Genomic DNA, 27,923 nt, shown 5'->3' with positions numbered 1-27,923 from the left:
AGTTGCGAGTAATCTCGGTTCCTTGGTTACAGTAAATGAAGCAGCCCGAGTTACAGGCGGCGTACACCTCTGTTTGACCTCCGGCGGGACAGGAGTACACGCAGTTGAAGGGGTCCGTTGTAGTTGCCGATGTTGTCGTGGATGTTGTTTGGGAAGTCGTTGCTGACGTTGTTGCGGACGTTGTGGGTGAGGTTGTTGCAGAACTTGTAGCTGACGTTGTAGGTGATGTAGTAGCTGAAGTGGTTGCAGATGTAGTAGGTGATGTGGTTGCTGAGGTTGTAATTGATGTTGTTGGTGAAGTCGTTGGTGATGTGGTTGCAGATGTAGTAACTGAGGTTGTAGGCGAAGTAGTAGATGACGTGGTTGCAGAGGTTGTAATTGACGTTGTAGGTGAAGTCGTGGGTGATGTGGTTGCAGAGGTTGTAATTGATGTTGTAGGTGAAGTCGTCGGTGATGTGGCTGCAGAGGTTGTAAGTGACGTTGTAGGTGAGGTCGTGGGGGAGGTGGTTGCAGATGTAGTAGGTGATGTGGTTGCTGAGGTAGTTATTGACGTTGTAGGTGAAGTCGTTGGTGATGTGGTTACAGAGGTTGTAATTGATGTTGTTGGTGATGTCGTGGGTGATGTGGTTGCAGAGGTTGTAATTGATGTTGTAGGTGAAGTCGTTGGTGATGTGGTTACAGAGGTTGTAATTGATGTTGTTGGTGATGTCGTGGGTGATGTGGTTGCAGAGGTTGTAATTGATGTTGTAGGTGAAGTCGTTGGTGATGTGGTTACAGAGGTTGTAATTGATGTTGTTGATGATGTCGTGGGTGATGTGGTTGCAGAAGTTGTAATTGACGTTGTAGGTGAAGTCGTGGGTGATGTGGTTACAGAGGTTGTAATTGATGTTGTTGATGATGTCGTGGGTGATGTGGTTGCAGAGGTTGTAACTGATGTTGTAGGTGAAGTCGTGGGTGATGTGGTTGCAGAGGTTGTAACTGACGTTGTAGGTGAAGTCGTGGGTGATGTTGTTTCAGAAGTCGTTATTGACGTTGTACGTGAAGTCGTTGGTGATGTGGTTGCAGAGGTTGTAATTGACGTTGTAGGTGAAGTCGTGGGTGATGTGGTTGCAGAGGTTGTAATTGACGTTGTGGGTGAAGTCGTGGGTGATGTTGTTTCAGAAGTTGTTATTGACGTTGTACGTGAAGTCGTGGGTGATGTGGTTGCAGAGGTTGTAATTGACGTTGTGGGTGAAGTCGTGGGTGATGTTGTTTCAGAAGTCGTTATTGACGTTGTAGGTGAAGTCGTGGGTGATGTGGTTGCAGAGGTTGTAATTGACGTTGTAGGTGAGGTCGTTGGGGATGTGGTTGCAGATGTTGTGACTGATGTAGTGGGTGATGTCGTAGCTGGAAGAGAAACATAACATATTGCAAGAGACAATCCATCTATTTCAAACGCTGAACACGTTGATGGAGAAGGTGTTGTACACAGCTTGAAGAAGAAGGTTTTGTACACAGCTTGAAGAAGAAGGTGTTGTACACAGCTTGAAGAAAAACTTACCCCATATACAGATTCGAAACCTGAACACCTATTACCATTTCGCTATTACTCACTACGCCCAAGATGTTTCGTAGTCGTAAAGGATAGTTCGTAATATACTGTTGTTGAGGTCGATGTTGAGGTTCTCCTGGATGTTGAGTACAATGTGTAAAGCCCATTTCTGGTGTAATATATTGCTGGAATATTGCTAAAAGCGGCGTAATACTTAACCCACTCTCCTAAATGGCGGCGAGGGAAGGGGGTTACGGATTTTGACATGAATATGAAACACTTAGTGGGTAGAAATAAACGTATCGTACAGCGGGGGCTGGGGGGACAGGGCCTAGAGGGCGGGGGCTAGAGCAACAGGGGGCTGGAGGGATGGGACCAGAGGGACAGGGGGTTGAGGGACAGGGTGCTAGAGGGACGGGGGCTGGGGAATGATGCCAACTATGAGGCATAAAGTTAAATACCATATTCTAACTGCAATCCACATCGTAGATTCTTTTGTATGGTTTCACGGGAACAAAACCAGTTCTGCTGAAGTCCAAACATCCATGCTGAGCTATGTAAAATTGTTTTGTTAGTTTTGTTTCTTTTTTGGTTAACGCTACACTCAACAATGTTCCGTCTATGTGGCGGTGGTCCTTGACCTAGTCGAATCAGTTTCAGTAACAACTATGCACTTACGACTTGTTGGAGATGTAGTTACTGAGGTTGTTTTGGACGTTGTTTTCGAAGTTGTTACAGAGGCAGTTGCTGATGTTGTGACAGATGTTGTTGCCGAGGTTGTTGGGGAGGTTGTCTTGGATGTCGTTGCCGAAGTTGTTACAGATATAGTAGGTGAGATTGTTGGGGACGTTGTTGCTGAGGTAGTTGACGATGTCGTTGCTGAAGAAGTGGAAGAATTCTTGTAATCACAGTTATTATCATTGCTGTTGCTAGCAATGCAGGGCGTATGCCGACTGAAGGTTTAGTCCCGAATAAGAAAATGCAAACAGTAACTGTCGATACTTACGACTAGTTGTTGCTGATGTCGTAGCAGACGTCGTTGTAGAAATGGTACCAGATGTTGTTGCAGACGTGGTCGTTGAAGTAGTCATCGAGGTCCTCGGCGAAGTTGTAGCTGAAGTGGTAGTTGAAGTCATGGGAGGCGTTGTTACAGATGTAGTAGGAGGCGGCTCTTGAGATGTTGTAGATGATACTCTGGATGATGTAGCAGACGACATCACTGCTGCTGCGACAGGTCCTTGTAAAGTTATCCTAACAAATCAAATGAGCGCTGCATTGTATGAAAGGGCTATATAGTAAACATATATATGTCTATCTAAACATTAGGCCATATATCTTTATCCAACCAAAGTGCAATGGTGGAACAGTGGCTTTGTGGACAATAGCCATGCATATCCGTGGTTCTGCGGTTCGAATTCCCGATTATGACACATGGTATCCGAGAACCGAAGCTGTACGCAAAGGATTCTACAACCAAACTCGAAAACCCAGGCACTGTAATTGCAAGGATTATTGCCCGATGAGATTGAAGCTTTTGAAACCAGCACGACATCCCAACACGTAAATATACACAGACGTTGTATCCATGAAGATCCGGGTTAAAACTAATCTTCAGTAATCTATGCCTGTCGTGAGAGGCAACTAATGGGATCGGATGGCCAGACTCGCTGACTTGGTTAACACATGTCACTGCATCCCGATTGCTTAGGCCGATGCTCATGCTGTTGATCACAGGACTGTCTGGTCCATACCCGGTTATTTACAGACCGCCGCCACACAGCTTGAATATTGCTACGTGCGGCGTAAAACTAAATTCACTCACTTTGGTAGGATGTGCATAGGTGTACATCAATCAGGAGTTTTACGTTATTTGAGATAGTTTCTCCAACGCACTGATTTCGTGTACTTTTAAGTGTACGTCAGATTTTTGGCCAATCGAGATACGACATGTTTGACTTCCGTGTGGTTCCAGAATAGAATATGATCCAGATCACATGATGCTTCTGCTGGACGTCAGATCCAGTGATCTTGTGGTCATTGTTGATTTACAACTCACGCGCATTTCGGTACATTCCTTGGCCAGTCACAGGTGGCGGTGACATAATTGTAGAGGAGGTACTCTGGACACGTGAACGACGACATGTTTTCGTAGCAGATGACGTACTTCCTGCAGTCGCCGCAGTAGCCATAGTAGCCCATGTCGCGACCGACGCAACTGTGTGTGCACACGTCATGTACAGCTGCAAGGGAGAGTAAATCTGTCACATTGTAAACGTTAATGAATAATAGAAACTATTATAACATCAAGAAGAAGAAGAAGGAGAAGAAGAAAAAGAAGGATGGGAAAAGAAGGATAGAAAAGTGGGAGAAGAAGAAGGATAAAAGTGGAAGAAGAAGTGGAAGAAGAAGGATATTAGAATAAGAAAGATAGAAGAAATGGAAGGAGGATAAGAGAGGACGAAAGATAGAAGAAGTGGAAGAAGAAAAAGAAGGATAAGAGAAGAGGAAGGATAGAAGACGAAGAAGAGCAACAACCAGATGCAGATGATGAGTAGCACTAATGGAGATCACATCGGTCACCTTGGTGTCCATGGCACCCGTCCAAAATATCTCGTTTGTTAAAAAGGAGGCCACCATCATCTTATTGACAAGGCCGCTTTTTGGAACATCCCATATGGAATATGTTTGGGGATTTTATGACATATTATGACGATGATAGGACGATCGGATGACGTCAGTGGAGATTATAGAGTGATCTGTTCTCAAAAGGGATACCGGGTGAGAAAAGATTATAGTTCGTCGATACAACATTTTCAGACGCTGGCAGCTGCGCCACGTGACAGGCCATGCAATACTTGTTTACCTCATTCATGTGGAATATTTCAGGCCACGTACCAGAATTGCTGCCTCGTGTTGCCAACTGTGCTGCCTGTTGTACTGTTGGACTTGTTGTCAAACTAGTTGTCCTACTTGTAGTAGTTGTTGATGTCGTAGTCGTTGTCATTGTAGATGTCGTAGTCCCAGATGTAGTTGTCGCAGATGTAGACATTGAACTGGAGATAAGAAAGGAGCTTTTTAATGCTTGATAATGTAAATAACCTACTTATAGTCTGGTTCATAATTATTGAGAATTTTTCTTCTTACTTTGAGCTATCCTAACACCTCAACTGATTCACTGATGCTTAAAACTAAGTAATGGTATAAGGGAGGTAACTCATCTTGCCCTACTGAGTATAGTACAATTAGAGTTACCTCCCCTGAATTTGTAGCAGACGTCATTTTCCTCAGCACTGTCAACAATGTCTGCTGAAGGTAAGAGAAGGTTGATTTTTGAGTTGTGTAATCAAGGAATTGATGATGTAAATACATTGGCAGAGAGAACAGGAACTCCTCTTTCTACTGTGTATAGGATTAGGAAGAATTTTAAAGAGGGAAAGGATTTAGGGCACCAGAAAGGAGCAGGGAGACCCAGAAAATTGGACTTCTCAGATCGCGTCCGGCTGGGAATTTTAGCGTCTAAAAAGCAAAGGGCAAGCATCTCCAACATCAGGTATGAAATGATAGAAAGGGGATCAACAGTTGTATCAAAATCTACAGTTAGAAGAAATTTGATTGATCTTGGATGGGAGAAAAAGACTGGAATTCCTTCTCCTCTCATGAAACAAGAACATAAAGACAGGCGTGTTGAGTGGTGTTTGGCACATGAAAACTTTGACTGGGAAAATGTGATTTTTACTGATGAAAGCTCAATATGGGTATATCCCAATAATGTGAAAATATGTACAAAGTCTGCGTCAGCACCGTTGTATCGACGACCTTAATACAGCCCAAAGTGTCATGTATGGGGAGGGATATCCTTATTAGGAACGACCCCGCTGTGTGTGTTTGAGGGAAATCTGACAAGTCAACGCTACACTAACATATTAGATAATTTTCTCCTTCCAAGTGCACATGTGTTTTATGGAAATGACTGGATTTTGCAGCAAGATAATGATCCTAAACACACAGCAAAACATGCCAAGCAGTGGTTTCAGGAGAAAAATGTGACTGCTTTACCATTCCCTGCATATAGTCCTGACTTAAATCCCATTGAGAACATTTGGGGGATGATGAAGGAATGTGTGAATCAAAAGGGGTTGACAAAAATTGAAGACATGAAGAGAGAAGTGGTCCGATACTGGGACAGCATAACTCACGAGACACTAACCTCTCTGGTAGGACGTATGCCTACCCGTCTTAGACTGTGCCGTGAAGCTCAAGGAGACTTGATAAAATATTAAATTGTTACCTACACAACATGAAAAGGTCAGTTCACTTTCACAATACATTCAATTTTATCTGATTTGTTCTCGTTTAATAATATGAAATGCTTTAGCTATTCTCAATAATTTTGAACCATACTGTATATTAAAGATAGTATCGTCATGAAGAATCAGAACCTGCTATTTGTGGGTTTGAATCCCTGATTCCGTGTACAGCTCTACACCACGTCTGGTTGCATGCCAATTCCCATGAGTGAGTGAGTGAGTGAGTGAGTGAGTGAGTGAGTGAGAGTGTTTTCGCAACATTCCAACATCACGGTTGGAGAGACCAGAAATGAACTTCACACATAGTGCCCAGTAGTAGGGAATCGAACCTCGGTCTTCTGTGTGACGACTAAATTTTGACGGTACTTGTATGAAGCCGTTCAGTCAAGACCATCTTGAATCAGGCGACCCTGATCTCATCACTGGTGTAAGCCATATGCAGTCATTGACAGATATCAACGGCCGGGATATAACAATGAGTCACATGTCACTCCTTTGTTAGAATCCTAATATGCAGTGGGGTAACTTTGCTTTGGGTGTTGCATTATCCTACCAGCTTTAAAAGCAGTTTGTAGAATGCACTATTTCACAAAATCATGTTAGACATTGGCTTGAGATAGTTGAAGCTCTGACATCGCTTTGTGGTATGGCAGCCTGATCTTATATAGATTTGATTTTACATTTTATATGTAAACCTTGCCCGGTTGGCAGGGATACAGAAATGGTCATGGGTGATCTGAGATGTAACTGGTCAAGTGTGGCCGAGGGTGATTGTGGTGGTCAAGGAAAACCTTGAATAACCTTAGATAACCAAGGGTGATTTGAGATTCAACCTCTCTAGGATGGTCGAGGGTGACAGTGGCAGTCTTTAACAATCTGGAATAGCTTAAGATAGCCAAGGGTGATTTGAGATTCAACTTGCCTAGGACGGTCGAGGGTGATGTGTCGTTCAAACGTTCAAGGACGGTCGAGGATGACCTGGGGATAATCTAGGATACCCTGGCACGGTCATTGGCGGTTGAAGGTTAGCAGGTATTCGGTGGTCATAGCAAATATAATGTCTCAAACTCAGCTGTCCTTCCACGGAGGTTGGCATTATTTTGTACATGTCCCGGAATATTTTCACTTACGCTCTTACAATCTGTAGATTTGTATGGGAGTGGGGTGTAGGCTGTTCACTTAGGGTGGTCGAAAATGCGGGTCACGATAGATGATTTCTCTGTGTTGGATGGCCTCGTGCGATCTATGTGACCTAAGGTAGAATCATGTTGTGGAATCTTGGTGGCCTTTTTAAAGAATGGTTTCATGCGATCTTGTGATGTAAAGTTGGAATGTCTCGTATGACCTAGGAAAATCGAGGTGTGCTAGGCGTAACCTGAGTGGCATGCATATACATTGCAACAAGATCCTCCTTCGGTTTTTCTAGATGTTTCTCACAAAACTCAAAACTGTTTGATGTATATTGCCTCCAGCAGGGTTGTCATGAAGATAGTATTCACGGTAACAAATAACGCCATTTGTCAGATATTTACATTTTATCAGATCTGTGACATATAGCCCCAAAACATAGTTGACATGACAGCTCAGACATTAGGTCAGAAATTGTGATCTTTGTATTAAAACATGAAACCATATCTTTGCAGATATCGTTTCGTTCTAAAATCGGATATGGCCGTCATTTGTAATGTGAAAGATGCCTAATTAGTCGGAAAATTACTGAAAATTGTAAAACGGTAACACGGGAACTGGGGAACGGATGGGCGTGGGTGGTCCTTCCTATGGATCAAATAAAGTTTTGATCTGTTCCCAAATTTGCTGTAATTTGTCATCAAGTTTCGAGTAAAACAATGACACGTCCGGGCATACACGGGACTTTCATTTTCTATAACTTCCTTTAGCTTTATAAATCATTCGATACTATGGATGAGGGTTTTTATGTGCCCAAACCAGAACAATTCGAACAGGGCATTCAGACTGAAAGTAGTATGTCTCAGACGTTTACATATAAATTAATAATTGGGAAGTGTGGCAATAAATGGCAATGTTCCAGATATATGGCCTAGTCTGTAAATAACCGACCCTGACCAGGCAATCCAGTGATCGTCACAACTAGCATCGATCCACGCAGCTGGGATACAATGACATGTGTCAACCCAGTTAGCGAGACTGACCACCCGATCCCGTTAGTCGCATTTCCCGACACGCATGACTTATGAAATATCAAGGCTAACCCGGATCTTCACTGAGATGGGTATGGCAGATGGTGGGCAAAATATTGTGTCAAGTAAAACGACGTGTTAGAGAACAGGTTGAATCTTTTAAAACACTAACAATACAATCTGCCGCTATAAAAAAAATCCTGTCCACAAATCGGAGTGAACTGATCATGAAATATTCCATGGCGATACCGTGCCTACTTGGTGACTCACAAACGCCAACCATCTGGATTGGATATTCCTCTAGGTCACTAGACCTCGCAGGAAGTCGTAAGAGAGTCTGACGAGGACCCGGGGACAAAGAGTGTAGTAAGTCACCGTGACCTGATGGCTGACAAATGACAGTTGACTGCGGCCTAAAACAGCACGGGCGTATTTGAGTAGATTTGAAAACGCAACTTACTCGCAGACTAAGTGTTCGTTGGACCAATCACACACTCCGATCTTGGCGTTGTAGAATGTCGCCGGACTGCACATAAAGTCAAAAGCAAGTCGGCCCTGGCATATAACGAAATAAGAACAGGAACTGCAGTTGCCATAGTAACCATCTTCAACGCCGTCACATGACCGCGTGCACATTTGGTGTACTTTCATTGTGTCTGTAAAAAAACAAACAGAGGTTCAAAAATGAAATATGTATACATGGATCACACAAATGTTGTTAATGATGCATGATGCATTATGGCGATAATATGTCAGAATCCCTATTATAAGTGTAAAACGCCAAGAACAGCTAACTCGAAAAGTTAATCCAACAACACTTTCGGTTCCGGTTGTGCATAAGGTGTCTTGGTGACAGGAAGGGCTTACAAATAAGTTCACCCCCTCATCTAGGAGAAAAATTACCGAAATATTGCCAACCATGTTTAATACCAAAATTCTTCAATTTGCCATGCGGTGATCGGTGGAAAGGTCGCGTAATTTTATCAGGCGTACTTTTATAATAGTAAGGGACAGTATGCTCCACAAATAATAGTAATACGAGATCATTTCCCCTGATGCAGTTCCTTTATGGATATCTGAAGATTCGATAAAACCTCCCCCTTGACGTTGCGAATGTTTAGTTTTACGCCGTTAATATTGCAGCAGTATCACGGCCGGGAACCAGAAATAGGCTTCACACATTGTACTCATATGGGAAGCAAACCCGGGTCTTCAACGAGACGGACGAATTCTTTAACCACTAGGCTACCCAAGTGCCCACGAATCCCTGAATACTTAAATCGGCCTGAATTGATTTTGGCCCGAATTGTTAAATCGAACACCGCTTAGACTCTACTTACCACTGCGTTAATGTGTTTGCAATGGTAATTTTTCATTAAATATTTTCAGAAGGCCTTGACATATGCGAATGTTTTAATACTTTGGCACATACTGAAATTTAGGGTGCTGCATCGCAGACAGGAGACTTAGTGAGATCTTTCTCTCTCAGTAGCCATACTTCATGGTTTACAAAGGAGTGGGTTGCAGGTTTGGAAGCAGTCGTTATTTGTAACACGTAATATTTGGTATTACACTTTCTCAGTAAAGTACAGATTCTAGTTCTTTTGTTGGTTAGAGTCCCATGCGGCCGCATGGGATTCTAACTAGCGATGTGCGATAATACTGATTATTATTACACATTAATAGTTTTGAGAATGTTTGTAACTGCATTGGCGCGACTTTTAAAACATGTAAATAAAAAAGTGGTACCTGCACTCGTTGTAAGAATAAACAAACCAAAATTTTTCTCGAGTTCCAAACTTTAAAGTGAAGTCTTCAATTTGGAAGCATTTTCATTTAATCTCTTGTACAATCACATCTGATTCCTGACTCTGCCCAGTGGCACTGTTTCAAAAGAAAGGTAACAGTAATTTCACTACCTTAGCCCATGCGTTACGCTTTCGCAAAATACTGCAATACGATGTCTTATTGAAATACACTGTATGTCAACAGACATCACAATATATTGCAATGTGAAAGTTTTGCCAGTACCCAACCCTAATTCTAACCCACAGCTTCTCCTAATCGCCAGCACACAAAGTCAGCCGCTTGTCTCACTAAACTATCGCAACTTCCATTTGTCCACTTTCTAAACGGCACTGTGCATTTCACAGTCGTTGTCTCGTTAAAAAGTGGAATGTTAGCATAATATTGTGTTTTGAAATTAAAGTCCAAGCGATAGAGACTGAAAAAGCTCACGGGTACATGTTAATAGTTAACAATATCCAAGCCTAACATCAGGTCATTACCATCGCCATAGGATTGTTTAGGATATTTAGATAAGGTGTAGGAAAGTGACGTAGTATTTTTCTTATTTCGTGTGATACCAGTTTATAAGATGTATGTGCTTGCAACTGCTGTTAAGATTTTCTGCTGAAAGTGTGTGGATGGGGTTTTGATGGTGTTAAAGCACACAGGTGGTGTAGTGGTTGGCAACGATGGACTCTCAAGCCAAAGGTGGAGACACAAAAAAAATTGTGACCTGAGCCTCATACTGCGTTTTGTCCCTAGGCAAGGCACTCCGTCCACATTGTACTCAGTCCACCCAGCTGTTGAAAATGGGTACAGGGCAATCGGTTCCAATGTTTGGACTATGCGGTCGTGCTTAAAGCATAGTAGCCGTTTTGAAGGTACAAATCCGTCAGGGTAAAAATATAACGTCAGAGAGCATCATAGCGTTGGATTCGAGGTGCCTGAATGACAATACGATCAATAACAAAATGAATATGAGTTTGCATTTCAGTGCAATGATTTTTCAAAGAAATTATTGAGGCCCAGAAGATGATTTGTAAAGTATATTTGTTAAAATATTTATCTACAGCCCAGAGCCATAAATTATAAACGGTACCTTAGCAGTCGTGTGGACTGTCTTTGCAGGGTTGTGTGATACTGTGTAATCACATGCATGTTGTATGAATATGATGTTATTTGGTAGTGTTTGTTATTATGTGCTAATGTAGTGTCTCACGTTGTGTGTTCTTGTTGCTTTTGTGATATGTTATGTGATGCTGCGATGTGCGTTCTGGGCCTCCTTTCACAAAGCACTAAGGTGATCGTAAGCCATTAAGTTAACCTTAGTGCAATGTTAAAGAAAGGGATTTGAGGTTAACTTTAGTAAAGGCTGTTTCGTGAAAGGAGCCCTTGGTGTTATATATTGTGTTGTGCAAGTGTGTTGCAAGGGTGTAAACACACTGACCTTGTTTTGACACATGCACGAAGACGCACAAAATAGAAAGAAACAGCGACACAATCCGGGCAACAGTTAAAACTGCCATGGCTGTAAAATGAAATGGAGAAAATGAATTTAGCATTTTCTAAGCATATTTTTATTCCAAGGCAAATGCTGAAATTCAATCAAGTATTGCAAAATAGGAGAGAGCAGTGCTTGAGATTTTCAGATGATGATACAGATAACCTGTGCTATATATCTATATATATCATCATCATCACTTAAACGTTGTCAGTTTGATAATTCCGAGGGGACATCACTTCCATGAAAACATTACATCACTTCATTTTTAAAAGTAAGCGCCCTTGTAATTATTCCTAACTGTCACGCTAAAAATTACAACTGATTTTCACTAAGGGTATTTTTTGTATCTTGATTAACATGATTAACTGCAAACCATTGTCAACTATACTCACCAAAAATTCTCAATAACTTCATTATCAACGTTATGTTTGCCCTATTATTTACGATGCACCTCTGGCAGAAAATGACCCACTTTAAGATTGTTATGTGAAATGACAATTTTGAAAGAAACTGTTTGATCAACAAATTAAAAAAGAAGAATAGATACACCCAACAAACATCTTCATAGGTGTTTTTTCTTGCTCAGAATGAATCCCTATAAAACAGGACCATGTTCCTATAGTTTATGTTTCTACAACATTCTCTATTAAAAATATAACAGTATTTCAGATATTTTTTTCAGACATATTCTCTCCCGGAACATGTGCAGAGTCACATATTAATCATCTGTAAAGCGACGCCAGACACATAAAACAGGTAAGTTGATCTTCATGAAAGAACATTAAAAAAATTATCAAAGCAATCAAGTAAACATTATAATTTGATATAAATTTAATATCCTTACCATTAGACAGCTATAGACCTGTCGACAACGGCGTCATGCAACTTTCTGAGGGGCCAGATCCTCCTAGTATCCGCCGTAGGCCCGAGGGTGTCACATACTTACAATTCTACATACACATACCCCTAGGCCTCCTTCCTCGTTATCTGACGCTAAACGCTACAATTTATTACATTTTGGGAGAAATAAACTGAATTGATATTCATAATGGATCAGAAACATGAAACATATTTTATAATCAAAGTTTATCGTACCGAAAGAACTCGGCGTTTCCATATATTTTATTATATTTTTAAACATGTCATCATTGCGTAAAACACTGTGTTTCCAAACAGAATGCTTGTAATGATGTGACTCTTCAGCTGTTACGGGATCTACAAAGGAAACACTCTACTGCATGACTCTGTGTGTGTTTTTACTGAAACCGTATTTATTGGTTTCCATGGCAATATCTTACAACTAGGACTATTGAGGGGGAAACAATTATTGAAACAGCGATAGTCTATTTAGGAGATAAACATCATGTGTTGGCCAATTTCCGGGTGTTATTGAGTATTTGAAGCACGGGAATGCATTTGGAACCGACGGCGTCAGCCGGAGGTGTCAAATGAAATATTCCCGTGCTTCAAATACTCAATAGCACCCGGAAATTGGCCAACACATGATGTTTATCGACATTGTAAACACAAACGTAAACCAAGGGGTTTTACTGTCTGCACTCGTTTACATCGAGTATGGGTACAGCAGTGAAGTTTCATCAGCAGGCCGTTTCAGCTGGTTCCCATGGTAGCATCTGGAGTTGCTCATTTGTGACGTCATTCTAACTTTACGTCACAATATGATTTGAATGACGTCACCATTGTTGATGACTCAACAAAACAATTGTTTGCGAGGTTTCTACGTGTCAGTACGCAGTAAATAGTCTTGCAGTTTCCGGGAATCTAATTCTATTTGATCATGTTTTTCAAACAATCAGATTACAGAACACAGTGACTTTGGGTTTACGATGCAACATACCACTGCGATAGCGATAGTCTGTTGCAACATACCACTGCGATAGCGATAGTCTGTTGTAACATACCACTGCGATAGCGATAGTCTGTTGCAACATACCACTGCGTTAGCGATAGTCTGTTGCGACCAGCTATTGTAACAGCATTGCAAGAGTTTCTCTCGCCTTGAATTGTCTCATGTGAAGTCATTTCCCAAATGAATGTATTGTTTATATAATATTAAATCAAACTGAAGTAGTTCTAGTCTCTCTTAATAACTGACAATAACTTCGTTTGTGTGCATACTGTATGCGACAGGATGTGACAACAGAAGTGCGTATCTGCTAGTGTTTATGTTGCTCAGTTTCCATTTCCATTTATCTTGCCTCAATCATACTTCATGATATTTTGGACACAAGCATTTATCCTGCAGTAAACAAGAGTTATCCCCCTTTATCAAGTTCAATTTGGGTATGATATTTTAATTAGAGACAATGTTTATATCCTCTGGTAACAGATTACTTCTTAAATGTTCATCTAGTGTGAATTTACTATGTTAAAATGTAGTCTATAAAACAATCTTGTTATCATATAAAATCCTTTTTTCATTGATGGATCAATATCCTTTTTAAATACCTGTTTAATTAATTAATTAATTAATGTGCCATACGGTCTTGGAAATTTTGCTGCTTTATTTCGGATCAATGCTAAAATATCTTTCTAAAAACACATATTGAAAAATAAAAGAATTTACTTTGAAGAGGACCCGTGAAGGTCCTGGAATAGAATAGGCCTTCAGCAACCCATGCTTGCCATAAAAGGCAACTATGTTGTCGTAAAAGGCGACTGACGGGATCGGTGGTCAAGCTCGCAGACTTGGTTGACTCAGGCCATCGGTTCCCAATTGCGCAGATCGGTGCTCATGTTATTGATCACTGGGTTGTCTGGTCCAGACTCGATTATTTACAGACCACCGAAATACAGCTGGAATATTGCTGAGTGCGGCGTGAGACTAAACTCATTCACTCACTTTTAAGAGAATTTTTATTGACATTTACTTTTACGGTCGGCGCAACAAGGGGGGCGCTACTTGTAAAACGTGCCTTGGTATCTTGCCATGTTTATTACATAATTAGATTCGGGACACATTCTTCTACAAAATGATACCAAACTTAGCAATTTCTTCTCATTTTGATATCCAACTTTAGACGTAACAGGGGCTGATAACTCTAAACCAAAGTGAACAAATCTGGCACTTCTTGCATTTTGCGCTGCGACGAAGTCAATTCCCGAACTATCTATTATCTCACACACTACTATTGGATACTCAACAATTGCAATCCATCAATTGTTCGATGCACCGTTACAGATCTGCTTACGCAGAACGGGTCGTTGTTGTCACTGAACTACAGATATGTACCCCAGGTACGTGTCTGTGTGCAGAAATGTACCCTAAACAACGCACCCGGTACCCTAAACGGCGGACAAGTCCACATTTCGCAACCAGATTAGAAACAGTTTGTATTTGTTTCAGTTCAACAGTTTTTGAGTGGTGTGCATCGCGATATATTCATCAGTTCTTTTTTTCATGACGCAATCAAATGTATTTAATACAACAGTATGGCATTCCGATCGAAGAAAATATACAATGCGGTATTGAGCCGTCCCAGGGTACGTTTCTATATTCTGTTTTTGGCTACTATACGTGTCTATATTCTTAAACGTACCAGGGGTATCCATCTGTAGTACCCGAGCAGAAAACCACCCCTTTACCCCTTCTTACAACTTATCTGGACCATCCGTGTCTTAAGTGACGATTACGCCGCCGATTTGTAAGGCATGGTTGGTGCATGTAATCGCATCCCATTTGAGTACAGTCGTCCAAAAAAAGCTGATGCTTTGCTTCTAATTACTGAGCACCCTCAAACTATTCTAGAATTCAAAATTCAGTGCTTAAGCGTTTCCGTTTTGCCACTGAACAAACAGACCTATTCCTAAACATACTACATGTATTCTTCAAAAGATCTGCCCACCATCATGGAAATCAAATTGACGCTCCTTCAAAATATATCACACAACATCGACACAATCAGATTCTGTTATCGGAATTGTATTGTAAAAGATAAAACACACTGTGTACGCCTCACCTTAAGGCTACTGGGCACGGCTATGTTCTGAGTCCCTTTTCACAAAGCTTACTGTGATGCTAGGGCTTCCATCAGTCCTCTGCAATTGCTTTTGAGGAGGAATACATTGTCATTATACATAGTGCAGCTTTCAGATTTTATGCTTGACATGCGGAGGACAATTTCAGATTGACTTAAGTACTGATGCAGATTTGACGAAAATCATGCTCGATGCTGTTTCTTCTGGTGCCATGATGAAGGGTTGGTTCAGATGTTCATTAACCTGCCTTTGTAAGCGTTTGTGACGGGTCAGGACGGGAAGTATACAAATATTAAAAAATGTTGATGACAGGTGTTTTAATTTCCGGATGAACAAAATAGTTGCGGTGTTCGATATGCCATGATTACTCTCACACTAGGCGCTATCGGTTGTCTGCAATGGGTTCGGCCCGAGTGGTTGTTTGATGTCAGCGATAGCATCAGCCCTAGGGCGGAGTTCGAGCAAAACTGTGTACTGCTGTTGGGTATAATGTTCATTATTCATTCAGTTAAGCGGGAGACGCAATTAGAGTTTGTTGATGTTGGTGGCCAGCTGTCTCCGCCATGCTTGTCCCGTTGCCTCAGCTGTCGGATTTTCTTGTTGTCTTGGTAATCTGTATGTCTTGCTGCCAATGTTTTCGTCTCTGCTTGTCCTTTTGCCTAGGTTATCTCGTTTGTCTGGTTGCCTTGCTACCTAGGTTATCTGATCTGTCACCATTGTTTAATTTGTCTCCTCTGTTTGTCTCGGCTGTCTGTTGGTTGTCTTGTTGCCTAGGTTACCTCGTCTACTTCTCTCAGTTGTCATGTCGTCCAGGTTATCTCGCTTGCTTGTCTCGTTGTCTTGTTACCAGGGTTTTCATGTCTGCCTGTTTCGACTATTTTGTTGCCCAGGCCTAGATTTAGAAGCTTTCTTAGCATTAAGATAGTCGAAGGTTAATGTTAATGATTTGTACTTACGACTATCTTAGCGCTAAGAGAGCTCCGAAAATCTAGGCCCAAGTGTTTCTTGTATGTTTGTCTCGTTTGGCTTTTTGTCTAGGTTATCTAGTTTGGTTGTTATTGGTGCCTAAGTGATATCATCTGTTTGTCTATGTTGCTTGATCTTGTTTATGTTTTCGGATTATTGCTGTTTGCTTTTGTGGTTGTGTGATTGTTGTTTTCGTGGTTGTGTGATGGTTGTTTAGTTTTTTTACAGGCTTTAGAAGCTCTGTAGTGAACAAAACGTTCGCCGAATTCGGGTATAACGTATGAAGTCGATTTCTGGTATCCCTTTCGTGATATTGCAGGGATTATGCTATCACCAGAGCCTTATTTCAGTGTCTTTCCCTAGGTACGTCATGGTGTCCATGCCATTGTAACTGGATCATACCCTTTCTTCAACATGATTTAAGCTAAATATAACTGACGTATCAAAGAAGGTATATACCTTGTATTTTGTCGCTATTAAAAAACCCAACCAAACAAAAAAGAACAACATAAATGTTTTGAAAAGTGTATTGATTCGACTCACAAATAAATATTGTGTTTGTGTTCTTATGGTATTAGAGGCTAAGACTAAAGACTGAGTGAGTGAGTGAGTGAGGATTCGAACCCAGCATAAAGCCCGAATTAAGTGTTAGACGTCTAGACAAGTCACGTCCCAACAATACTTGTATTCGTAGCAGACGGAGCATCAGTGTAAGACATGGATGATACCAAACACAACCGGCAATATTCTTATCTTGAAAACATTATCGTTATTGCCAGACTCTAAGAATCCTGAGACTGAAACTTACATTTGATGTGACTGTACCAGTGTCTCATTATGACGTTGTATATACCTGACATTCTGTTTTCCTATTCTTAAGAGCGGACGTAAAATCTTATTCGCAAAACCTATGCCGCTCCATCTCACGTTGATGTGCTGCATTCTGCCCAACGAAATCCTGCGTGTCTGAAGCCCGTTTGATTTCATTTGAGACCGACGAAGTGTTCCTTAACACAGAACATAATAATTGCAGTATGACTAAACCCAATCATATGGATTAGACAGTACAACTCTGATGATTCGTCTAATAATTTTGAACACCCGAATAAAGAAGTTGTTTTCGCTCTGTTTCACGATGGGGAACCACTTGCTGGCAGAATATCCAGGTGTGCGAGTTGCACGTGTGAATTATTTCAATACACACCCTTGTTGAATGCTGAGTGAGAGTGACTGCATCAGATTGTCCCTCTAACCACGGCTCTTTCAACAAGCATACAAATAAACAGACTGATTGTGTGGTGCCGTGTTCTGAACTCTTTGACAGGAGCTCAAGACATCAGCCCCTGTTTTACCTTGCTAAAATGGCTTGATTTGAAAGCAATTCTCGGAGACGTATATTCACCCCCTTCTTCTTTAGTTTATGCAACGCTGTTATGAACATTCTCTCATTAATTCGCACTTTTCTAATATTTAGCTCGTTTTCAAAGGTCGAGATCTGGAGACAGGCCCATACTGTATTCCATAGTAGGCCGCATTTAGAAGTTGGTGTTCTACGAAGAGGACAGGTACTTATGAATAACAACTTAGCAATGAAAAACCACTACATAGGTCGGCTACCCAGTCTAACAAATTCTGTTGCAACGTGGAGTTTTAGAAATGATTATTGCACACAGAGCCTTTTTTCTGGCTCATCTACCAATCGTCAGGAGGACTAGATTCAATATGAAAATGTTACGATAGAAATGCCTTGTGTATTAAGGGAAGCTTTGTTTTCTCATGGAGAAACAACACCTTGTGTAATAAGGAAACTTTGCATTGTCATGGGGAAACAATGTCTTGTGTAATGAGGAAACCTTTGTGTAATCATGGGAAACAATACCTTGTGTAATATCAGGAAAACTTTGTGTTGTGATAGGGAAACAATACCTTGTGTAATATCAGGAAAACTTTGTGTTGTGATAGGGAAACAATACCTCGTGTAATATCAGGAAAGCTTTGTGTTGTGATAGGGAAACAATACCTTGTGTAATATCAGGAAAACTTTGTGTTGTGATAGGGAAACAATACCTTGTGTAATATCAGGAAAGCTTTGTGTTGTGATAGGGAAACAATACCTCGTGTAATATCAGGAAAGCTTTGTGTTGTGATAGGGAAACAATACCTCGTGTAATATTAGGAAAGCTTTTTGCTGTTATACGTGGTTTACGTACCAGGCTTTTAGATCCTGACTTTGTCCAGCATGTTAACAACTATGTTATCCTGTGTTTCACAAAACCAAGCTGTGTGATCTCGATGACATTGTGATCCGAAATTCTAAGCTATTCACCAATAACAGGAACAATAACGGAAGTAAACGGACCTCTGGAGGTACTCTAATAGCGGTGAAAGGCTGTTAAGAACATCATGTATCCTTGTCCAAAACACCTGATAATGATTCTGTAGCGTGGTGTAAAACAGACAGGATACTTTTGAGGCTGGACGCAGATCTAGTACTCGGGTGTGCCTATATTACCATACTTTACCAATAACATGTTCACGATGTTAGAAAACGATATTATTAATATGTGTAGTAAAGCCAACTATGTTTGTCTTACTGGTGATCTGAACTCACGCACAAAAAACCTCACTGACTATATCGTCATAGACGAGTTTATTGCAGATAATGCTGTCGATGCTGAGGTTATTCACTCTAACTTTCAAACCTGAAAGGACCTTGATGCGTCGTTGAAAAGAGCCTCCATGGATACTATCGCCAACTCTCATGGATATAAGCTGTTGGAGTATACATAGTCAATGGGCGAATGGGATCTGACCGAGAAAGGGGGAAATTCACATGTGAAAATTCAATCGTGGTTAACTATTGTTAAGTAACATCAAAACTGTTTACTATATTAGATACGTTCTCTATAGCCGAATGCGATCAAACATTGTCTGATGTTCACTGTGCCTTACAGTTTACATTTTGTCTTAAAATCAATGAGAACGATGTACAGAAAACTGTGAGCAATAGTGACATGAATTATGTACATTTTCCTACTAGAATTAACAGATGGAAGAATGACAAAGGAACTGAATTTTCCAGTCACATGGATTCTAAATGTATAGAATCACTATGCCTTGAACTTGTCTATGCACAAGCCAACAACATACAAGAATGCATTACGCATGTCACCAACTCAATATGCCAAAAATTAACTACTGCCGAAAAAACAACGTCCGGATGTAAAATGATGTCCCCAAACAGGAAACAATCGAAACCGTATTTCGATCAAAACTGTAAAACGGCAAGAAAACAGTACCATAAACCTACGCGGAGCTTTGGCTAAAATAAATCCGATACAAACCACAAAATGTTCATTACGGCCTGTAAATACTATAACAGAACCCTAAACAGGCACATCAAGCCTGCAAATGGCAATGTGCAGAAAAATTACGATCGACACAAAAATCAAATCCCAAACGTTTTGGAATATTTTAAAATCTTTCTAAAAAAATCGTGATAATAATGTCACTATTGAGTTGGTGAAGCTTTTTAACCGTTATAAACATATACATAAGATTGACGAAAGCGATGAGATAAACATCGACAAAAATTGAGTGAATGTACATGTGATATGTTAGATAATCCAATTATCGAAATCAAAACAGCAAGTCTTGTGGTATTGAGGGTGTACACAATGAATATATAAAAGCAACCCTTGATGTCCTCATGCCTGTATATGTTAGATTGTTTATTTGTGTGTTTAACTATGGAGTTGTACCTGAATCTTGGTCAATCGGTTACATCAGACCATCTATAAGAATAAAGGGTACCCGTCCAATCCTAATAATTACGGAGGTATAACAATTGTAAGCTGCTTGGGAAAAGTTTTTACTTCCATACTATCGGAGAGATTACACAACTTTTCAGATTCCATTGAACTCATAAGTACAGCACAAGCCGGGTTCCGTAAAGCTTTTTTACCACAGACTCTTATCGATATATACAAAGGTCTTCATAAAAAATCTCTATTGTGCTTTCATAGACTTTAGCCAGGCCTTTGACACGGTTTGGAGACAGGGCCTATGGACTAAAATGATCAAAAGTAATATTTATATAAGCAACAAATGCTTTAAGATAATTCAACTATGTATCAACAAATTAAATCATGTGTAAAACAAGGTAATTCTTCTTCACCACTCTTTCACTGTAATATTGGCGTTAGAGAGAGTGACAATCTATCTCCGTTTTTATTTACTCTTTACCATAACGATCTTGAAACATTCTTATGTTAACACAATGTAAAGGGACTTAGCACTGTAAATTGTTTCATTGAAGAACAGCTTGACTTGTATATAGAATTATTAGCACTATTGTATGCAGATGACACTGTCTTGCTATCGGAAAGTGCTGAAGAATTACAATTAAGCTTAGACAATTTTTCAACATACTGTATATTGTGGAAACTTAAAGTTAACTTAGATAAAACCAAAATTGTAATCTTCTCCAAAGGCTATGTAAAGAACAAATCCAGGTTTAAACTCTTTGAAGAGGAAATATAAGTTGTTCGAGAATACCTATACCTGGAGATTCTATTTCATGGCCATGGTAAGTTTACTAAGGCAATTAAGAGACTTGCTGAACAAGCAACAAGGACGATGATTTCTGTCTTTAAAACCATTGGGGAACTTTTCGATCAATGCATTTTACCAATTTTATTATCTGGGTCAGAGGTATGGGGTGTGTGAAAATGCAACTATTCTAGAGAAAACGCGCTTGAAATTTTGTAAAAATATACTTAAAGTAAGGCAATCAACTCCAAATGTTATGGTTTATGGGGAACTTGGTAGATACCCAATTGAAGCAATGATTAAAACAAGAATCATAAGCTGTTGGTGCAAAGTCATTACATCATCACATAAGTTATCTCATGTAGTATATAATGACATGACTAATGTGTCCACCTGTATGGCCATTCAATTTGATCTTTTAAATATGGTAAAAATATACTTCAAAATGTTGGATTATCATATATATGGCAGTCCCAAAGTTTTCCTTCTACAGCCTGGCTGAAAAAATTGTTAAATACACACTTATAGATCAGTTTAAGCAATCATGGAATGCTGACATTCAAAACTCATCAAAAAATAAATATTAATAATAATACGATCCACCTAGAGCCTTATTTAACCAGCCTCCCATTGAAACGTGTTTGCTTAACAAAACTGAGAACGTGTAATCACAGATTACCGATTGGAACCGACAGATGGTGTAATATTAACAGAGAAAATAGACTATGTACAATCTGTAACCACAACGCTATATGTGACGAATTTCATATTACCCTATCATGCACAGCTCTAGATTATGAAAAAGCCTGTATTCTCCCTAGCTATTTTTGCAATAATCCCCATATTGATAAATTTAATTTCCTTATGAAATCTGACTATTATCCTTTAGTAAAAATATGTCATATTTAACGAAAACTGTATTATCCGTGTTTTAGTTGCACATCTATATTATATTCATATGTATATTAGTAATAGCTGCACATTGTATCCATCCAAAAGCATCCATATCATTTTGTATGATTTATGAGAATAAAAAAAATCCTGAATCCTGTCACAGGGAAACAATGGCTTGTGTAAGTAGGAAAGCTTTGTGTTGTCGTAGGGAAACAATACCTTGTGTAACAAGGGAATCTTTGTGTTGTCATATGGAAACAATGCCTTGTATAATGAGGAAAGCTGTCGTACGGAAACAATGGCTTGTGTAAGAAGGGGAACATTGTAGATTCTCTAATGGTAAGCAGTTCAAGGTCACCCATGTATACATAAAATGAGAATGAGCGCACTAGTGAGTATGGTTTCATACAATGAATGCGGAAAGCCCGATGTTTAGAATTTTCAAGTTGACAATGACAATGACCAGATGTCAAACAACAATACACCCGATAACCTGACATCCTCCTCACCTCGGAGTCTGATGTTTATGCTAAAGATCTTCTCTCTTCATCGTTGATAGGTATTTGATTCTGCAAACGAATGGAATGATCGTACGTACCATACCAATGCAAAGTCTGGGTGTTGTCTTTTGGAAGTGGAATCAGCTTACAAACATCCAGCGAATGGAATCGATAATCGTGAACTTGTATAATTTTATAGAAATAATTCGCAACTATTTTTTTATTGTTTCAGGCCCTGGTCAGTGGCCTTTAAGTAATCGGGTATTGACCAGACAGATCGGGAAGTGAATAGGCTCCGATCTCACCTTTAGCAAAGAACCAGGACCCACAACCTGTAAACGTCTTTTGGTATGAAGTAATGCGCAATCTTTCAGCCTACTGTGAGACCTAATTCAGTTTCAAGCTTGTATTCACCACACTGGAATGTGCTTAAATATAGATTTTAGGTATGTATATACATTTTATTTCAGTAAAAAGGCCTCAGTCCCACGCATATATTGCATATGGTTTTGTACAGTTAGTAGTGCATTTCCTAAATTTTAAAGCTTTGACGACCGTAGGCTAACAGTGTCCTTTAAAAAATTGCCAGATTTTTCAACACTAGGACATCAGAGGACTGTAGCATTCTTACAAGAGCCACTCTGTGACTGATAGTGTTCACGTGTAAATACGGAAAACATGTAAGACGTATTTCATGATAAACAGGACAAACAAACGTAAAATGAATTTCATTTTCAATAGTATTTGTTCAACATGATGCCTCCTTCCTGTATCCTGCATTATATCGAGTTCGCCATTTCTGAACATGATAAGCTTGCGTGCGTATTCCTTCCGTAATTTGTTTATGTGCAGCGCGGAAAGAGGGACACTTAGAACTGTTTTTTTAATAAAAAGTTAGTTTGGAACAGTTTGACACCTCAGAATACCATGTTTGTGTATAACAATCTTTAACCCTAAGCGTACATTCATTGATAAAGCAACGCACACCACCATTGCCTTGGCATTCCCAAACTATTCCAGAACCTAGAGAATACACTACATGCTTAATATGAGTAACCCAAGTTTCCCTAACAGTCGCATCTACACCTACGGACATTACATAACACTCTTTGGGGTTCCTGTTTTATGACATGTTATGAAGTTTGAAGCAGTATCTTATACATCTGACGTATGTATCTGCATAATTACCACAGCTGCCACTTTCGCCCAACACAGCAACTTTGGTAGATCTGGAGCCAACACCCATAAGAAATGTCCAAATTGTAGCTTGAAAGCGTTCAAGAAACAACCATTGGTGGACACCCCAAAGTTCTGAGCCACACAGAATTAATGGTTTGAGAATCAAACATTCAGAGAAATATTATGAAGTTTATAACTGTGTTGATGAATGGAAAGTGTTGCTTTAGTAGCTTTCTGGTTTTAAGTTTGTACCGCTTTGGACCATTACAATCTATTTATAGATCACACAATGATAACGATTGTAGGTTGATGCCTTGATTAGGACGTGGCTCATTTTCCATTCGTCATATTTCCTTAATTCAACACTATTTCGAAAAAACATTATTTCAGTCTGATCTAAATTTACTCTTTACTCCCCATTTGTTACAAAACGTGTGTAAAACGTCTACATTCTTTTCTAACTCGAGAATAATCTGCACAAATACATGAATAATCAGTATAGAGAAGAGTAAAGACAGTATAGAGAAGTATAAAACATCTTCATGAACAAAGATTCGCTTACCACCGAAATTCCGAATGTCATTTTCCAGCTGGTTCATGAAAATATAAGAGTACATAAAATGCTTCCTTGTCTAACACCACTGAAATAATTTAAATACTCCGTGATATTGCTCCTTGATATTTAACAGTGGCCAAGGTTTTTGAATACATGTCCTTAATGATAGTAAAACTGTGCCTTGAATATCATTTGAATAAAGGACATACCATGAAAGAGCCCTGTTGACGGCATTAACTTTTGAAAATCGACAAACAGACAATAAAACCTTCCTTTTGATTTAGATAAGCACTTCTGTACTAGAGACTGAAGAGCAAACATGTTATCAACCGTAGAATACCCCCTCCGAAAGTTGGGTATTTGTCATACAAATCCACAAGGGATTTTAATCTGTTATTCAGAACTTGTCTAAGAACCTTGCAAAAAATGTCCATGCGTAAAATACAACGAATGTTGTTGACATTATAGACGCTTCATTTCCTTTGGAGTGGAAAGACAATACTTCTGGACTACTGATATGGAAAATTACCACTATTAAATATATTACTGAAAACCGTAATAGGAAGGAAGTAGGAAGTAAGCTAATTTTACCATACTCGGGCAGGATGCCATCGAGACCAGCTGTTCTACCACATTCCACTTCATCATTTGAACTTAAGACCTCATCTACCGCAAAAACACTGTTCAACAAACCATTGATATCGTGATCATTACAAACATAACAATTCACAGCTTCATGCTTTGTGTCAACTAAATCCTTACCTATTACATTTTCATTAATGTTCAGCACAACCATGAAATATTCAATCCATTGTGCAACACAGTTGAGAATGTTACAGGAGCCTTTCTTATATGACGCTTCGCTTCTGCCCAGAAAGATTTTTCATGTATATCATCATTATTTCAATTTATACTTTTAAAAAAGCAAAAATGTCAACTGACGAACCTCAATAAAGTCATGCACTCTGCATCAGTGAGTGAGTTAGCAAGACAGCGAACCCTGGAGAAAGGACACATGAAAAGGCAGTCTATACGTCTACACTGACAACGGTGCGCTCTTTGAGAAGACAAACCTGTCTATTCAGATATACATTGTAGATTGTCCCCATTTTATGAGCGAGAAATATAATTTTTATGAAACAGTTTTCGACGATATCCTCATGGAAACACTGTAAACTCGGTTTTTTCGTGGTTGTGTGAGTAGTATCTAATATTCAATCAGGATATGACGTAATGGTGGTGGTTCAGTATCAATCCCTTCAATATCAGGTTGTGTCAGTGCAGGATGCCTTGAAGGCAAGAAGGTAAACATGCTTAATGCAATCTGTTGCTTTGAGTCGCTTCTTGATAAGGAGGTCTTCCAAAGGGGCTCTCTCCAGAAAGTGTGTAACGTTTGGATATTTTTACTGGAGCGGACGTCTTTACTCGTTCAAGGTACATGGTTTAAGATTAATTTCATATCATAAAGAAAGATAGGAATCGCTTTAGTGGTTTATTTTTTTGAAAAAGATTAAGCATGTTTGTTTTAATGCCGTGTGGGTCAGTTTTAATGCTGCGGCATGGTGTTTGGTTTGGAAGTACTGAAACCAACTAGTAGGAATTAGGAAATGAAAAACCATTATGGTCAGGTTGGGTGTTAATTTCAATATCAGTATATGATTCTACACTGAAAAGTTTTAAAAAAACTTATAACTATGAATCAGGAACACTGTATTAGATAAAGTAACATAGTGCGATCATTATATGGTTTTCTACTGAACAAATAAATTAGAGATACGAAATTATTTTAAACAAATTGTTGGTGATGTTAACAATATATCACTATACTGAATAAAACAATTAGAAATATAGAATTTGGGGGGTAAAAACAAGATGCATTAATAGTATATTCGTTATCTTGTGCCTCACAGTGTTATTTCACTACATAAATTCGCTTTAGTAGATCTATGTCATATTTGGTATTTCACTTTCTTAGTAAAGTACAAATTCTGGTACTTTTTGGTTGAGTCCCATCCAAGATTCGAATCCGCACCCTCAGAGTCAGGTACCTAATCGCCAGCACACAAAGCCAGCAGCCTAGCCCGCTCAGCCACCTCGACTGAGGTAGTCGGACAAGTAGTCAGGACTGCGTACTTTGTGTACCCTCTGATAAGTGTAAATTGACACGGCTTCCACGGCCGAAAGCTATGATTACACAATGTCATTTTAGAAAGTGGTCAAATGCAACATATGTCAAATTTGGGATTTCACTTTCTTAGTAAAGTAAAAATTCTCGTATTTTTTAGGTTGAGTCACATGGCATTGTGTAATCTTAGTTGATCTAGACACAAACATGACGTCATTGGCAGCAACAGCAAAACGAGCTTAATTATTTCCGGGTGTAATTGTGTGCCTGACTGAAAAGATTCTACTTTTTCTGCTAATTCACCTGTTATATTTGATGATTTTTATGTAACCAACCGTTAATGGAATGTAATTTGTAACTGGGTTACTTTTGTAATCATCATCATTTTATCAGACAATCTAGCCATTGACACAATGATCAACGATTTGGGCGAGTGGGAAACACCATTACCACTCAGTCCGGGTAGTCGCCTCTTACGACATGCGGCGCTGAATATCAATGGGAATCCTCCTCAAAGTTTTAAAATCAACTTGTTAAAGATAGCACCATGTAGAAGTATTCTTCCGGGGCTGACCAAGTGCATGAACAGCTTCAGTTTGGTCAAATTCAAACTTTCCAAGATATTGTCAATTAAATATGAACATATGGTAAGTGGACATGAGGAGTATAGTTTCTTTTGCTCCTCAGTATTTAAAATGAGAGTGTAATAAAAGCGCGTCCTTGGCGTATACCTAACAGTTGAACGTTCTGAGAAGAAACTACTGATTTTAACATCCGGCTTAACACACTCGATCTTATTCAGTGTTATACACTGAAGACATACCTTGTACGTACAAATATTACAATGAATGTGTTGTATTAACTAACTAACCACATACCATTTACAAATCAACGGAAAGGCATATAATTCAACATTGTATGACAAAATGCGATAGTCGGCTGACTGTAAACTGGAAACATTGTATAGAGACAGATGGTTTATTTAGGTCTCACCGCTGTACAGCTTAAAAAGAATTAGTTAGTGGGTGAATGAGTTTAGTTTTAGTCTCATTCGGCAATATTTCAGCTATATCTCAGCGGTCTGTAAACAATCAAGTCATGGGGACTCGAAGCCACGTGAGTCTGAGTGACCGACTCGCTTATGTACTGAGTGACTGACCGACCCACTCATGTGCTGGGTAATTGACTGACCCACCCATTTGCTGCGTGACAGACTGACCCACCCATTTGCTGCGTGACTGACCGGTCCATTCATTTGCGTCGTATTTGCCTGACCCACCCTTTGCTGGTTAATCGACTGGCCCTCTCATTTGCTGCGTGATTGACCGGCCCACTCATTTGCTGCTTGGTCCAATCCAATCCCAAACATCGTTAACGAAAACAAACATAAATGATTTCATAATTACAAGAGACCAAAAAATTACATTCTCCTGAAAAGTATTGCCATATCTTCGTGATTTTATTAACACAATGAACATCTGTAATTAATGGTCACAGAAATGAGCAAGTTCTGACGAATGCAAAATAAAAAGAAAAGAATATGACATTTTTCACGACGAAGAGATATGCCCCCTAACCCGGGGACATTTTATAGAGGATCGTTGAAAATTGCTGTCAATCTTCACATCAATACACTGATCAAGATCCGGGTTAGAATTGATCTTCAGGAACTCATGCTTACCGTCAGAGATGACTATCGGGGTCGCGAGGTCAGACTCCTTGACTTACAATGTAGTTGACATATGCCATTGTGTAGATCGATGCTCATACTGTTAATCATTATATCGTCTGGTCCAGACACGATTATTTATAGACTGTTTCATAAACCTGGAAAGTTGCTCAATGCAACGTTAAACAAACCAAC

General features: G+C 39.6%; 1 protein-coding gene across 1 annotated transcript; it reads right to left on the bottom strand.

The window, feature by feature from the left end:
* Positions 1-50: 50 nt before the first annotated feature.
* LOC137271559 (uncharacterized) lies at positions 51-27,808 on the bottom strand. Its single transcript, XM_067804008.1, has 6 exons — positions 27,788-27,808; positions 4,502-4,584; positions 3,602-3,746; positions 2,586-2,782; positions 2,210-2,410; positions 51-978 (listed from the first exon to the last, which is right to left on the bottom strand). The coding sequence occupies exons 1-6, from the start codon at positions 27,806-27,808 to the stop codon at positions 51-53; spliced, it is 1,575 nt and encodes a 524-aa protein (XP_067660109.1).
* Between the last annotated feature and the right edge of the window lie 115 nt (positions 27,809-27,923).

The sequence above is a fragment of the Haliotis asinina genome, chromosome 2, assembly GCF_037392515.1.
Source record: "Haliotis asinina isolate JCU_RB_2024 chromosome 2, JCU_Hal_asi_v2, whole genome shotgun sequence".
Classification (NCBI taxonomy): domain Eukaryota; kingdom Metazoa; phylum Mollusca; class Gastropoda; order Lepetellida; family Haliotidae; genus Haliotis; species Haliotis asinina.
Note: the sequence above shows the minus strand (reverse complement) of the source record. Positions and strands in the feature narration are given on the sequence as shown.